Genomic DNA, 17,500 nt, shown 5'->3' with positions numbered 1-17,500 from the left:
CATCACCTCCACCACATCCACCACCACCATCACCTCCACCACATCCACCACCACCATCACCTCCACCACATCCACCACCACCATCACCTACACCACTCCACCACCACCATCACCTCCACCACATCCACCACCTCCATCACCTCCACCACATCCACCACCACCATCACCTCCACCACAACCACCACCACCATAACCTCCACCACAACCACCAACACCATCAACCACATCCACCACCACCATCACCTCCACCACATCCACCACCACCATCACCTCCACCACATCCACCACCACCATTACCTCCACCACACCCACCACCACCATCACCTCCACCACATCCACCACCACCATCACCTCCACCACATCCACCACCACCATCACCTCCACCACATCCACTACCACTATCACCTCCACCACATCCACCACCACCATCACCTCCACCACCACCACCACCTCCATCACCTCCACCACATCCACCACCACCATCATCTCCACCAACATCCACTACCACTATCACCTCCACCACATCCACCACCACCATCACCTCCACCACATCCACCACCACCATCACCTCCACCACATCCACCACCACCATCACCTCCACCACAACCACCACCACCATCACCACCACATACACCACCACCACACTCCACCACCACCACCACCTCCACCACATCCACCACCACCATCACCTCCACCACATCCACCACCACAGACACCTCCACCACCACCACCAACTCCATCACCTCCACCACACCCACCACCACCATCACCTCCACCACACCCACCACCACCATCACCTCCACCACATCCACCACCACCATCACCTCCACCACACCCACCACCACCATCACCTCCACCACATCCACCACCACCATTACCTCCACCACACCCACCACCACCATCACCTACACCACATCCACCACCACCATCACCTCCACCACATCCACCACCACCATCACCTCCACCACATCCACCACCACCATCACCTCCACCACACCCACCACCACCATCACCTCCACCACATCCACCACCACCATCACCTCCACCACATCCACCACCACCATTACCTACACCACTCCACCACCACCATCACCACCACCTTCAAAACATCCACCACCACCACCACCTTCAAAACATCCACCACCACCATCACCCACCACACACCACCACCATCACCTCCACCACATCCACCACCACCATTACCCACACCACCCACCACCACCATCACATCCACCACATCCACCACCACCATCACCTCCACCACATCCACCACCACCATCACCTCCACCACCTCCACCACCACCATCACCTCCACCACCTCCACCACCACCACAACCTCCACCACCACCATCACCTCCACCACATCCACCACCACCATCACCTCCACCACACCCACCACCACCATCACCTCCACCACATCCACCACCACCATTACCTACACCACTCCACCACCACCATCACCTCCACCACATCCACCACCACCATCACCTCCACCACATCCACCACCACCATCACCTCCACCACATCCACCACCACCACAACCTCCACCACCACCACAACCTCCATCACCACCACAACCTCCACCACTTCCACCACCACAATCTCCACCACCTCCACCACCACCACAACCTCCACCACCTCTTCCACCACCATCACCTCCACCACCTCCACCGCCACCACAACCTCCACCACCACCACAACCTCCACCACCTCCACCACCACCATCACCTACACCACATCCACCACCACCATCACCTCCACCACATCCACCACCACCACAACAACCTCGATCGTCTTCGTCACCATTATAAAGACCATCATCGTCCCCGCTCACTCATTACCATTATCATCACCATCATCATCATCATTATATATTATCACATACAGCAACGCGACTACCATAACATTCGTCCTACATCCTTCCCCGGTTATTTTGCTCCATGTTCCTTCTAATGCCTCCCCTCTCTTTACCTCCTCCATTACTTTGTTTCTCCACTCCCTTGCATCTTCAGCTCACTTCCCATCCATCTCAACATTCCCTTTCCTCATATCACTATACACTCCCACCTTCTTTCCTTACCCTTTCAACATTCATTCCTCCCCATCATCATCACTCTCACGCGCATTTTCTCCTCATCATCATACACTCCCATCTTCCCCTCATTCTCGAGTCCTGATTTAATTCCCCCCTCCCTAACACCTTTCCCTACCCTTGCAACGCCTCCCTCCCCTTCAACATCCACTGCTACATTGTGTCCCTTCTCCTTGCTCCTGGGGCTTCGTGGTGCAGTGGTTAGCACACTCGGCTCACAACCGAGAAAGCCCGTGTTCGATTCCCGGGCGGAGTGGAATAATTTGGGTGGCTTTTCCGATACCCTACGCCCCTGTCCACCCGGCAGTGAATGGGTGCCAGGTATTAATCGGGGGTTGTGTCCCGTCTCCTGGGATCTGTTCCCTTCTATAATTCTTCCCCTTCTGTCTCTTTCCGGCATATGACCACAGATGTTGCGCCGACTAAACGAAACTTTCCAACTTTCCTCCTTGCTCTCTCCTAGTCCTCCTCTCTAACACCTGTATCTCACTCTTCCTTCAGGTGTCATGGATCCGAGGGCGGGACCTGAGAATCCTGACGGTGGGGCGCTACACCTACACGACAGATCTTCGCTACGAGGCGCTGCACCAGAACGGAACCAACCAGTGGACTCTGAGGATTCGGTCAGCCCAGCCACGAGACCAAGGGACCTACGAGTGTCAAGTTAGCACCAAGCCCGTCAAGACCTTCACCACCTACCTGAGGGTGCTCGGTGAGTGGATGGAGTGCAAGGAACGAGGAAATGTTGTTGGGGTGTGAAGAGGAGAGTAAGGAGAGTAAGGAAGGAAGGGAGAAGGTAGTGAGAGAAAATGGAGGTATGTGTAATTGTTAAGGAAAATAAACTGTGTACCTTTCGTGGAAAGGAATGAGGAGAGGTCGAATAAAAGAATGCTCCAGTAAAAGGGTATAAAAGGAAGCTAGTCGTCAGGGAAAGGAGTGAAGAGATGTATATAAGGGATGAAAGACAAACATAACATTTTTAGTGAGAGCAAAATAACGTAAAGACAGAGGAGCGTGAAGACAATTGTATCAAGGGAGGTGAAAATAAGGTCTAAGAAACAAAAATTGGAAGAAAAAATACGAAACGAAGGGCAAGAGAACAAAAGGAAATAAGTGGTTTTGAGCGGAAAAAAGAGAGCGAAGTACGAAAGGAAGAAAGGTGTGGGGGAAGAAGATAAAGGAATAAGTCTTGAGAGGGCTGAGTAGTATTGAGAAGGAAGTGGAGGGCGAGTGTGGAGGTGCAAGGGAGGAAGATTTAAGTATAGGAAAAGACAGCAAGAGTTAGGGTGTGGGAGGCGAAGGAAGAAAGTAAGTTCAAGGGAGGGATGACGTATATAAAGGAGAGAAAAAGAACAAAAATGGATCCAAAGAGTAAGGTTTGTTGAGTGTGAGTTGTTTCCCGTACCTGAGAGTGAGGGAAAGGAGTCAGGCATAAAAATAGTGGCAGAACAGAGGAGCTGGAAAATAAGAGAGAGAGACAGAGGAAGGGAGAGAGGGAGAAAGAGAGAAACAGAGGAAAGAGAGTAGGGGCTAGCTGATGAATGGACTGCAAGAGGGGTTCACTGAAAGAGCGGGAGTCTGGGTAGTATCACGGAGAAGAAAAGAAGATGAATGAAGAGGTGGATGGATAGATGGCTTGTCAAACGGCGAGGTGTAGGGAGCCAGAGACAACCCAAGGAATAAAAAGGGAAAAGAGGACGAGGCAAGTGATGAATTTATACTATGAAAATGAAATACTGAGAAGTGAAGGAATGGGGATTAGAGAATAAATGGAGAGAGAGAGAGAGAGAGACACACACACACACACACACACACACACACACACACACACACACACACACACACACACACACACACGCACGCACGCGCACACGCACACGCACACACACACACACACATTTATGCATCAGACATACAGACAAGGGCAAGGGCAAACGGGAATAGAAAGAGGCAAACACTCAGACAGAAACAGGCAGGCAGACACACAGACAGTCGAGCGTAAACACAAGCCACAAGCGCCGTGACAGTGTAAAACGCGGCGTGTGTATGAAACTGACGGAAGGAAAAGCTGAACTCTTTGATGTGCGTTAGCCAAATAAGAACGGCCTGACGTCTGTTCCTGGGCCAGTGAACGCCTGTCATTACTCCATCGGTGCTTTTACGTGTTTCTACGAAATTCGCACACATAAAAGCTAGCTAGCTAGAGAGAGAGAGAGAGAGAGAGAGAGAGAGAGAGAGAGAGAGAGAGAGAGAGAGAGAGAGAGAGAGAGAGAGAGAGAGAGAGAGAGAGAGAGAGAGAGAGAGAGAGAGAGAGACACACACACACACACACACGCACACACACATTGAAAACCTTAAATTTATGCTGCTTCTTAGAATCTAGAAATACTGTTTCCTTATTATTATATTTCTCTTTTACTTCAAAGCCACTTAATCGTAAGTTTTGTAAAATATGATTGCATCTTATATTTTTCCACTTCCCGTCACGTTTAATTATAATAACCTTTGCCTTGTGTGTGTTTACTCTCAAAGCGCCGGTAATTGCCTTCATGATGTAAACAAAATATATGAAGTAGTTTTTCAGCACAAGATTGGCGAGTGAAGTTTGCTTGAAGTCGTTACGAAATTATTACCTAACACCATTATGAGCTGCCATCTTTGCAGCTTAATGAGAGCTCAATCACCTCTACACTGACTGATGAGTTGATGAGAATTCTAAGCAGCGCCCAGCGTATGAGTAGATGTCCAGGGTAGTTGTAGAGAGTTGCAGAGGAATAACAACACACTGAGAGAGAAATGTGCTTGGTCCCTGGAATACCCGCTAAGAAGTGTTGCGTTGCTGATAGGTGTGCGCGAGTCTCAGTAAATTAGTGGCGATAAAGGGATCGTGTTTGGTGCAATGGGATAGGAACCCACTGAGACAGGTGAGGGTCAAGTCTTTGGATGTTTGTTAGAAGCTCTTGGTTCCCACAACGTACAGGCTATACCAAGCAGGATGGCAAATGTATGACATCTACATCCTGACGGGTAGTTATACAACACGGATGTGAAAGAGAATCTGCTCCGCTGAGCTTACACAATCTCTCTATCATTTCCTTCATGAAAATAAAGTATCTCCGAGGGTCAAACTTTCCACGTAAAACATGTAATCCTTTCTTCATTGGAAGAGATTCCATAGATGCTTCATTCTGTTCACCTTAAGCCCTGTGCCTGCTTTTCGGTGTGTTTGTGTGACAACACTTCCACCATAACACTGGACACAATCATGGTCAGGAGATAAGGATACGGGTATTCTATTTTTTCTTAATTGCACCACATAACCTCCACCTCTCATCCCCTCACCCGAGAGCTTTGTGAGGGATCAGAATCGCTATTAAAAGCATTAAACGTAATTCCATCCAACGACTCTTTCAACACAGCAGGAAATAATAACGTCAGCTTAACCACAGCCATTAGAGGCGAGAACAGTAATCGTTGTCGTCCCTGCTGCCCACATTGTCCCTTTACCTTCAAGCGAGAAGCGGCGAAGGACTTTTAGGAAAAAAAGGATCGGACAGAGAAGGAAACGGTTACCGTCTGAGAGACTAGTCTTAAAGTGGCAAGGTCACCATTTTTTGTGTGAGTTCACACACACACACACACACACACACACACACACACACACACACACACACACACACACACACACACACAAAACACACACACACACACACACACACACACACACACACACACACACACACACACACACACACACACACACACACACTCGTTACGCATGACGATACTAATTGTGTTTCTTTTTATTCGTTCATGATTTAACGCTGCTCTTCATTTACGTCTTCGGTTTCATGTAAACTGCTGAATTTAGTTTTGAGTTTTCATTTTATCTTTTTTCCTTGACTTCCTGTAACTATCAGACTTTTGTACGTGGGTTTCACGTGACTCATCTTATTAATAAGATTTAATTTAATAAGGCTTTTTTTTTCTACTTTCGATTACCGAGAACTTTTCATTTATTTTCGTATTTGATTTCACGAAACTCATTGACATTTACTTCACGTGACTCGTTTTTGTTTGTATTTGATATATTTTAGTTTTATTTAACTTGAATTTGCGTAATATATTTTCTTTGATTTCACGTTACTCATTCTTAGTCCTTCTATTTCACATAACTCATTTCCTTCCTTTATGTCACGTAACTCAATCGTCCCTTGATTCCCCGCAGCTCATTCCTCCTTTTCTCTCCCTTCCTCGTGCCGCAGAGCCCCGCGGGGAGATCCTCGGCGCACCGGACCTCTACGTGCAGAAGGGCAGCATGATTAACTTGACGTGTGTGCTGCAGGACCTGCCTGAGCCGCCTCTGTATGTGCGGTGGTACCACAGCAACAAGCTCTACACCAACAGGGTGAGTTACAGAGGAAAGGGGCGCGGCAGGGGTGAAGGATGAGTAGGGACAGAGGGTTGTGTGTGGGGTCGAGAAGTACTGTGTAGGGATTTTTTTTCAGTTATATCAATATTTTCTACTGGTCATTACTTTGTATTTTCTATAACACATTCCTCTTTTTATCTCTTCTTTTGTCAAATCAACTTTGCTCTCTATATATATTCCGCACACTTTTTTTTATTAATTTCCTTCTCATTCAATTCATCTCTGTTTCATCTCCTTTCACAGAAATTAAGAGCAAATAATATCTTGCAGGTCACGACAGGAGATACTGTCTCACGCTTGAAACTCTGGAGAGAAAGAGAAGGAGAAGGATAGGGAGATCACCAACGTAGTTCCTTGATATTTATTTTACCACTGGTCATCTCAAAAGACTCCGCGATTTAGACAGCTGTTGACACGTTAGCTTCAATGTCGCGTCCTGCTATTAGCATCAAAAGAAAACAAGACAACATACTGACTTCTCATTCTTTGAATGATTAAATTTTTGTGGCGTGTTTCTTTCCCTTCCCCATCAATCAGTTAAGGCCGGGTTCCCACTATTCCGTTTTTACGTTGGCCACCAACGTCAATGACGTCACCAACGTCCCCGTGTGAGCGATGGCAGTGGGAACCGGACCCCGCGCGGAGCCCTGTCAAGAGATGGGATCAAGTTAACTATTGGGTCCCGTTCCACCGTGGTTGTGACAAGCAGTCCAGTGATGTTGAATATTCTACATATCATGACAATATGAAATGGATGTACTTGGATACAAAATAAAATATAGTTAAGTTTCAAGATAATAATAATTTATATATATTTGCATTATGTACATCTAGTACGTATGGTGATCAATAATTTTTGTTGAGAACTGGAAGCGTGGTGTGGCGGCCTTCGCCACAAACCAAATCACGAGGCGCGGGACGGGAGTCGCGCTGACAGGTGATTGATTGTTGGCCTAAGCGCTAGATCCAAGACGGGCCGATAGCGAATACTCACGAGGCACGTAGTGGCAGCCACGCTGTAAGCTGATTGGCTGTAGAACTGGTGCTTGATCCTGTAGCGCCCTATAAATAGCCGTGTCTCTCGCTAGTAAATCAGATGCTGTCAGATCACCACAGTTATTCATTCTTACCTTCCATGAACTAAGAAATTAAACTGCCTAAAGCAGCACCCGCTACATTGGTGACACCCGGAGCGACGCAAGCTGCTTCCTCGGCTCTCGACACAATGGACACGCCCTCCATCAACTCTCCCTCCACCACTCCCGCAGACCCCCACCCAGCCGCAGCCGCTCAGGTCAAACTCCCGACCTTCTCTACGATCGACGCACATACCTGGTTCCGGCGAGCAGAAGTGCAATTCCGTCTCAAAAGAGTGAGCAGCCCACCTCACGGGCCGACCACGTCTTAGCAGCTCTCCCAGACGACCTTTTTCCACGCATCGACTACGACGACCTGAAAACCTTCCGCCGCCCTCCTCGAGATGAGGGCACTGGTAAGACTCCCTTTCACCAACCTCAGAGACGATTCGCCCAAATCCACGTGGACGTAGTGGGTCCCCTTCATTCGTCAGCAGGACACCGTTACCTTTTCACCATCGTAGACCGCTCTACCAGATGGCCTGAAGCCGGCCCGATGCCCGACGCCACTTCAGCCTCCTGCGCCGCAGCCCTGCTCTCCGGAGGGATCTCCAGATTCGGCATTCCAGAGCACATCACGTCCGACCGCGGCACCACCTTCACGTCGCAGTTCTGGACGTCCTTGGGACAGCTGATGGGCACCGCAGTCCACCACACTACAGCCTGCAACCCGGAAGCTAACGGCATGGTGGAGTGATTTCACAGAACCCTCAAGGCGGCCCTGATATCACGATGCAACAACTGAAGATGGTTCTCACAGCTACCCTGGGTCCTCCTCGTCCTTCGTACTACCCCAAAGGAGGGCTTCGACGTCTCCCCGGCCGAGATGGTCTTCGGTGACCTCCTCGTTGTACCCGGCGAATTCTTCCCTGACGCCCCTATGAGCAACGACATCAACCGCCTCAGGAGTATCGTCGGGAAATTCGCCCCGTGCAAGCAAACATACAAGGTGCCAGATCACCGTTACGTCCCCCGAGATCTACATTCAACAAAGCATGTCTTTCTTCGCACCGACGCCCACACGCACGCCCCCCCCCCCTACTCTGGCCCCTACGAAGTCATCCAAAGAAGGAAGAAACCTTTCCTACTACGTATTAAGGGCAGCGACGACTGGGTCTCCAGCGACCGACTCAAGCCAGCATACCTTCGAGACGACCCCCCTCCTGTTCGACTCTCTAGTAAATCAGTTGCTGTCAGATCACCACAGTCATTCATTTTTACCTTCCCTGAACTAAGAAATTACGTAGACTGCCTGAAGTAGCACCCTCTACAGTGGCAACAACGCACACCACAGCACCCAGATGTAAACAAACCCATAAGTGTGGCGGGGAGATTGGGGGTAAATCTATGTATTCTTCTGCACCTGAGAACACCCGGTGATTATTTGCGAATATTTCAGTTCCCCCTCCATACCAAAATGATGTTGTGAACAAGGTCCGCTTCAGTAGGAAGGCAGATGGTTGAGAATTCAGTCAGTTGTTGTTATAATTGTTCATCAAGCTGTCTGCCAGAGCAGACCAGATCGAGCCTGCCGTGGGCTGGGTTTTCCCACTTCTCCCTTGTAGAGTGTGTGTTGTGTTGTCAGCGAGTGTGGTTGTCCTGCTGTTCCACATGTAATGATTTGTAGCATTTAATAATACTTTTAGGGCTTGAAATAATTGTTTGCGTGGCCAAAACCTTCGCCTCTTCTAGCTGGCTGCCTCCTGGCCCAGCAGCCAGAACAAAAGCAGCAGTCAAGAAGTAGCTGTCCTCCATGGGGTCCATGTTTTGTTTTGTCAATAAAAGCCGTAACAGATCCCATCTCCACAGTACTGAGCGCCCGCCATTTTTGTCACGTCATTTTGACGTCATTAATGTCGACGGAACCCGGCCTGACAGGGGCATACGCCGGAGGTGCGACTCGCCTCGCCCACTCGACGATGCCAATCTCGAAGGCTTCTCCGGGTAGTCTCCATGCAGGCCCACTTCCCATCCTTAGTACCTCACGGCATGATCTATCAACTTGCTCCTCCACTCGAGACTGTCTCTTGCAGAATTAACCCGGTGTGCAGGGTCGGCTTCTGGGTAGCGCGCGACATGCCTGTATAGCTGGAATCGACTTTAACGGACAACGCATGTAAAAGGCTTCGATCCAGTATCAAGGAGCAATCGCTAGTTTGACACAAACTCACTCCAGTGATGTCTCATAATTCTGCGTAGTTTTTTTTTTTTTTTTTTTTTTCCAAAGACATCAATCAGCCTCTTTCAAGTCACTATCCAGTGTCCTTGCCTGCCAACCATTGAGAGAGACAGGGAGCACAAGTGACTCGAATATCCGAATCATTGTCCTTTTTGCACAGGTATCGACAACGCCATAATTATACTCGTGCTTAGTGAGTCTATAACACTGTGGGCCAAGCAAACCTACCGTAAGACTTCTTAATGAGACCCATCGTTGCTCTGCACTAAGTTTTCAAGGTATGTAAAAGTATCCATGATTTCAGTGTCAGAAGACGCACACATTTACCACACACATAAGCAGACTGTACTATTTCATCTAGAAAGCCTCCAAACACGTGTATATTCACTTTGCCTCAATAGACCTGAAGTCCCAAGGGCTTCGCCTACTCATGCATGCAGTGCCTCGAAAGGCATCACCAGAACTTCCAGTGACTATGCAAGAATTACTACATCATGGGCACAAAACAAGGTCAGTGATCTTGCTGTTGCCAAGAGATGCTCTGCAATGACTTTGATCAACAACTTTACCTAATATCTAGTTTATACATGTATTAAAAAGTGATGGGGCAATCTGGATCTGGATCTGGATATATGATGCGCAGGGCACCCGTACAGGTGCATAACACGCGTATTTGTTGGCTGTTGGGGGGACGGGGGAGCCGGGTGTGCCGGGGAAGGAAGAGAATCAAGTGTAATTGTTAAGTGTTGGTGTGCTGTGGTGACAAGTGATTGTGTATTTATTTTCTGAATGAGTCTATTGTATCGCAGTCTAAAATCTGATGAGGGAGGCTGTTCCAGTCACGTATGGTGCGTGGAAAGTATGAGTGCTTGTATGCGTCAGTGTTAGTGTGATATGTTTGGTATTTATGGATGTGTGTGTTACGAGTACGTTGACTGTTTGCGTTGTGTAGGTATGTTTGTGGGTCAATGTCAATATGAGTGTTTGTGATCTTGTACATAAGTGTAAGTCTGTGTGCTTGTCTGCGTAAGTGAAGAGGTTCCATGTTTATCCGTTGTTTGATCCGTGTTGTGATGCCAGGCGTTCGAGTGTAATTGTTTGTAATGAACCTAGCCGCCTTGGTGTTGATTTGTTCTAACCTATCAATGTTTCTGTGTGTATAAGGATCCCACACCGTGGAGCAGTATTCCAGTGTTGGTCTCACTAGTGTGTCATAAGCTATGTGTTTAATGTCAGGTGTGCAGTTATGTAAATTCCTCCTCAGGAACCCCAGCGTTATGTTGGCTGTGGCACTGATATGGTCTATGTGAGTGTTGAATTTCAAGTTAGTTGAGAGATGGATACCAAGGTAATGACAAGGCAATGACATTGCCCTGCCTCACTCTCGCGTTCACAAGGAAAGAAGCTGGACCCCCCCCCAATAAAAAATATTTCACAGCACTCTCAATCCCAGAGTACAAAGCAGTCAATAGACGTCAATAGACGGTCATTGCAGGAATCTCTCGGAGTTGCAGGATATCCCAGAGTGCCTCGCGATACACTGAAGCAAACGCCTTCTTGAAATCAACATAGGCTGCAAGAATCCCTGACGAAACTCGCGACAGCGCTCCACCACGCGAATCTCTAAAATATGGTCAGTTGTCTACTTACCAAACGTGAACCTGGACTGCTCAGGTCTCTGAAGCTTCAGCAGTAGGTTGCGGATTCGCATGAGCAATAAATCAGCAAATTTGCCTGGCAAACTAAACCGTGTGGTACCAAGGTAGTTTTTGCAATCTTGGCTGTCCCCTATCCCTTTCCAGATAGGAACGACCAGCCTCATCTTTAATTCAGGAGGGACGCTACCAGATCGCAAAACGGCAGCCAAAACCGCATACAGCCCACGGGTCATGGCCTCATCTCCAGCTTTGAGAAGCTCTTCATTGATGTCAAAAATACTAGTTGATTTTCCACCCCTCAACCTTGCCACAGCCTCCCTGTACTCGCCATAAAAGTGGTTATTCGTCACTGAGTGGATCAGCATGCTGCACTTGCAACCCAGCAGTTGGAACCTGCTCGCCAGAGGGTTCGCCATGTGAAACGCCAGAATTTGCTCTTTACTATCCTCCAACACGACCACCACACGTAACGAAACACACGAGAAATTAATCCAGACAAGGAAAGGTTTTGCCGGCGCCGGAGATCAAACCCACAACCAGCGAGACGGGAGAGCCACTCCTTAACCAGTCGGCCAAAGAGGTACCACCTCGCAGAATGAGTTATGGGAGGCTCGCCCGCTGCACCACACGGCTCCCCATTCCTATTTAGATTAATTTCTGTGTTGAGATTTCCCATTTTCTATGAACTCTTCGGAGAGCATGGGCTATCACTCTGCCTGTATCTACTAGAGAGTTGTTGGTGTTTCTGATGCCAAAGCCATAGAGACCATCACATAACGCATAGCTAACTCTTTATCAGTGCCAGTAGTAGCACTGATGTCATCATTCCTAACGGATTTCCGGTTGACTCTTGATTAAAGGAAGACCAAATTTCAAATTGCTACATCAGAGGTTTCCATAAATTTCACTTTAAAAGCATTAAACTTTCATCATAAAAAGTAACAGTGATAGCGATAATAGAGGAGGTGAGCAGGTTAGGTCCACCAGAAAAAACGCTCGATATGTCGGTCTTGAGGTAAGCTGATAATAAACGGGAATGTTTGAAAAGTCTATGGGAGCCAGTCTGAGATAGAGAGCCAGACCACTTCTGATGGTGACTATTGAGATCACCGACAGAGATCACGCCAGCTCTTGCCTCTTCCTGCTAGATTGTTGACATATATCATCAGAGCAATCATAGATGGAGCCATCACTGTCAAATAATCAAACTATCGTGTGTGAATTACAAGACTCCAGACTGGAAGCTGCAGAACGCTTAACCTCAGACCTTGCTATCATTTCCGATTTGTGTAAAAGGAACCTTGTGTCCTTCAATGCCTCAAAAACCCAATTTCCCCAACTATCAACTCGACACAATCTTCCAAACACCTATCCCATATTCTTCAGCATCTCTCAACTGTCACCTTCTTCAACAATAAACATCCTCGGTCTATTCTTAACTCAAAATCTTAACTGGAAACTACACATCTCCTCTCTCACTAAATCAGCTTCCTCGAGGTTGGGCGTTCTATTTCGTCTCCGCCAGTTCTTCTCCCCCGCACAGTTGCTATCCATATACAGGGGCCTTGTCCGCCCTCGTATGGAGTATGGACAGAGTGGAGTCTAAACCTCTTCGTCTCATCAGCTCTCTTCCTTTTACTAATAGTCTTTTACCTCTTATATTCCGCCGCCATGTTGCCTCTCTTTCTATCTTATAACGATATTTTCACGCTGACTGCTCTTCTGAACTTGCTAACTGCATGCCCCCCCCCCCACCCTCCTCCCGTTGCCTCGCCGCACACGAGCTTATCCCTTTACTGTCCAAATCCCTTAAACACGATTTTTTTGTTTTTTACAGCAGAGGAGTCAGTTCAAGGGCATAAAAAAAGGTAACAAATGTGAAAAAAAAGCCCGCTACTCACTGCTCCTATAAAGAGTTAGAGGAGTGGCCGAAAGATAGGTCAATTTCGGGAGGAGAGGTGTCCTGATACCCTCCTCTTGAAAGAGTTCAAGTCGTAGGCAGGAGGAAATACAGATGAAGGAAGATTGTTCCAGAGTTTACCAGCGTGAGGGATGAAAGAGTGATGATGCTGGTTAACTTTTGCGTAAGGGATTTGAACAGTAAAGGGATGAGCCTGAGTAGCATTTTCACTCCTTCATCCTTCACGCAGGTAAACTCTGGAACAGTCTTCCTTCATCTGTATTTCCTCATGCCTACGACTTGAACTCTTTCAAGAGGAGGGTATCAGGACACCTCTCCTCCCGAAATTGACCTATCTTTCGGCCACTCCTCTTGACTCTTTTGTAGGAGCAGTGAGTAGCGGGCTTTTTTTTTATTATTGTTTCCTGTTTTTTGCCATTGAACTGTTTCCTCTACTGTAAAAAAAACAAAAAAAAACAAAAAAACAGAGACTCAAAACCTGATTCCAGTGATTCGTTGGTTGAGAGTAGCATTGGATTCCTCAGACAGGTACAGGATCCTGCCATCAGCTCATTAAATATTCAGTGGCGCTGCTATCACGTCGGTCCGCCGGCAGAAGATAGTGTTAGGGAATTAATTTATCTTGAAAGTAGTGCCCCAGCAGAGGTCGTGGCCGGGGGAACCCGAGGAATATCCGTGAACAGATACACACACACATTCTCATAGGCGTGTGTGTTGAAGGTAGAATAAACCGAATGAAAATTATCCAGATATCCTTGTTACTTTCTTCTTTCATTTTCCACACCGAAAGTGTATTATACATGTATATAGTAGTTACGTTTAAATTAGTGTGTGTGTGTGTGTGTGTGTGTGTGTGTTTGTGTGTGTGTGTGTGTGTGTGTGTGTGTGTGTGTGTGTGTGTGTGTGTGTGTGTATATATATATATATATATATATATATATATATATATATATATATATATATATATATATATATATATATATATATATATATATATATATATATATATATCTATATATATATATATATATATATATACATATATACATATATATATATATATATATATATATATATATATATACATATATATATATATATATATATATATATATTTATATAATTTGTTTGATGGCTCTCTCCTCTTCTCTATAGGCGTTGGTGAAATGGGCTTGGTAGTATAGGGTAATGTTTTCCTGGGTTTCAGTTTTGCTGGTCTTGTTGTACCAATCGTTGATGCTTTTCTTTGTTTGTCGGTGGATAACTTTTTCGTTGAAGCCGTTATTGATGAGTACCTGTGTACATCCAGTCGACAGACTTGCAGGCCCTCCCTAGCTACCGGAGGGGCGGAGCTAACTCCAACAACCAATCACAGCCCACTGTGCATCACGCACCCAGAATCCTGAGCCCAGCCAGTGCTTAAAAGAGCGGCGCGCGGCCAGGGTTGCCAGTTTTGGTACGAACGTACCAGATTTGGTACTTTTTGTCTTAAAAGTACGTTTGGTACGACTTTAGGTATATTTGGTACTAAATTGTCTCTGTGAGCTTTTTGTGCCTATTTGACACATTTTCCACCTGATATATCCGGCATGAGGACAGTGCTTTGGGGTCAGGGTTACCAGGCAGGTGCTGGCCTGTTGGACGTGTGAGTGACCATCAGGTAACTTGTCCCGTACAAGTACTGGGCAGGAAGAAGAAGACTCTAGAGACGTAAGATGCGGTTCCAGTAAGCCAACCGGTTATCTTATTGGTGTTATTGGTTGGACGATGTTTATCACTTTGTGGTAACTTTATTTTTTTATATAATCAGAATGGCCTTTGGCAGCACACACACACACACACACACACACACACACACACATATATATATATATATATATATATATATATATATATATATATATATATATATATATATATATATATATATATATATATATATATATATATATATATATATATATATATATATATATATATATATATATATATATATATATATATATATATATATATATATATATATATATATATATATATATATATATATATATATATATATATATATATATATATATATATATATATATATATATATATATATATATATATATATATATATATATATATATATATATATATATATATATATATATATATATATATATATATATATATATATATATATATATATATATATATATAAATGTACGTGCACTTACTAATGTATGTATTTCTGTATGTATGTTTGCATGCAGAGCCTATTGGTGTTTCAAACTTTTTTTTTCTATTCATGCGCCGCTTTGTTTTAAACTTTTGCAAAAAAAAATACTTGCAAAAACTAGAGGTACTATTTTTACTTGGATAGGACTTGCACTAAAACCGTTTTAATGCAAGACGTTTGCGCACGTTTGTCCCACTCCCCGCCAGCAGGAGCCTGACCCTTTAAGCGTCCGGAGTTGAAGGCTCATCTTGGAGAAGCCAAGCCATCTCTCTTTTCCTCAGCCTCACTTCACCCAACTTGACTTTGAGGACACAGCCTAACTTCAATAAACTTTCCCTCGGCTTAAGAACAGGCCACTCACCTCGCTTGTTTTATTTATTATTTTTATTAAATACTTGTGCACTCATTCGCTCATTCACGAACTCACTCTCATTCATATGACTACACTTTTTTCACTTTCTTTCCTCACAAACAGAAATGTTTGAAGAGAATCCCTTGAAAAGTTACAATAATATCAGCTTCTTAATAATAATCCTTGCCTTTCATTTCCTTTAACCACCTTATGTTTGACTTTTCTAAGAGTAAATAAGTTGTATGCAGAGACACTTTCTCTTGTTCTTCGTCACTTCTGGACTCAAAATCGATCTTGGCAGCAGCACCTTACCTCTTATCCTCCTGGAGTGGTTTAGGGAAGGTTTTTGTCTCCCTATTCTTCCTTCAGCCCTTGGCCAGCCTCCAACCATGTGGGTCGTACATAAAGTCCTTCATCTCTATGCAAAAAAAACTTCCAGCTCCTCGTAATGCCTGCCACGCCCACACATTGCCTCCCCTTTCCCTTTTCTTCCCTTCACGTCGTTTTTTCTTTTGCTTCTTCCACCACTCTCACCTTTTCCTCTCAACTTTGTGAAATAGCTAACCATCTAACTAACTAACTAACCAACTATCAATAACTAGTAGCCACTAAGTGATCCTCTTTTCTCCACCCTCCACAGAACATCAGCTACAGCAGCAGTCGTGGGGGCGTGTCCATGATCGTCGAGAAGGGCCCCACCACCATCAGTTACCTGCTAATTACCTCGGCCCGAGTGGAGGACAACGGCGTGTACAGCTGCGTCGCCAACAACCTTAACGCCACCTCCATTACGCTGCATGTCCTCAATGGTAAAGGTGTCTTCGGGAGCACCCACTGCCGGCCTCCTCGCCTTTGCTGTATTTTACCTGTAGTGATTAGGTGGGGGTTATGGAGTTAGAGGGGTGCTGGTGTGTGGTGTGGGGAGAGTTTTTTGGTTTCTGATTATCTGAGTTTACGTAATGTAATTGGATATTATTAAGGGGTAGGAGTGTAGAGAGGTGTTTGAGTGTGTGTGTGGTGGGGTTATAGGGGTTATGGTGAGCAAGGAAAGTAAAAGAAAGAAAATAATAAAGGTAAGAAAAGACAACAAAACTGAAGATTGAAAATAAACTAGTTCAGTAAGTAGATAAATAGAGGAAGGAGGTAAGTAGGTAGGTTTAGAAGAATAGGGCTTGTATGTGTGTGATGTAGTGAGGGGGGAGGAAAGTGTCTAACTAAGTGCATAATATCTCGTTTTTACTTAATCATTTACTCATTTATTCATTTGCTGTTCTCATTCATACCTTCCCAGATTTACCCTGTGAAACGTTTACATTCAAAATCAGTCATTTACAAACTTCTATAATTTAACTCTTAATGTCTATATTCTCCATGTATTGTTAATAACTCGGTCATATAACCGCTCCCGTTACACAGTCATTCAGTCTCGCTCGCTTGTTCTCTCTCACTGTCTCACTTCGAGCCATTCACATTCTCTCTACATGTGTAGGTGTTCACTCTGAAAGC

General features: G+C 45.6%; 1 protein-coding gene across 1 annotated transcript in view; it reads left to right on the top strand.

The window, feature by feature from the left end:
- Window positions 1–17,500, top strand: part of LOC127010467 (zwei Ig domain protein zig-8-like) — a 43,404-nt gene that overhangs the window by 18,438 nt on the left and 7,466 nt on the right. Inside the window, exons 2-4 of the mRNA XM_050884680.1 lie at window positions 2,594–2,804; window positions 6,358–6,500; window positions 16,635–16,803. Coding sequence (XP_050740637.1) covers window positions 2,594–2,804; window positions 6,358–6,500; window positions 16,635–16,803 — 523 coding nt within the window. The remainder of the gene's footprint in view (window positions 1–2,593; window positions 2,805–6,357; window positions 6,501–16,634; window positions 16,804–17,500) is intronic.

This window comes from Eriocheir sinensis, chromosome 43 (genome assembly GCF_024679095.1).
Source record: "Eriocheir sinensis breed Jianghai 21 chromosome 43, ASM2467909v1, whole genome shotgun sequence".
Classification (NCBI taxonomy): Eukaryota; Metazoa; Arthropoda; class Malacostraca; order Decapoda; family Varunidae; genus Eriocheir; species Eriocheir sinensis.
The sequence above is the reverse complement of the archived record's forward strand: the minus strand, read 5'-3'. Positions and strand labels throughout refer to the sequence as shown.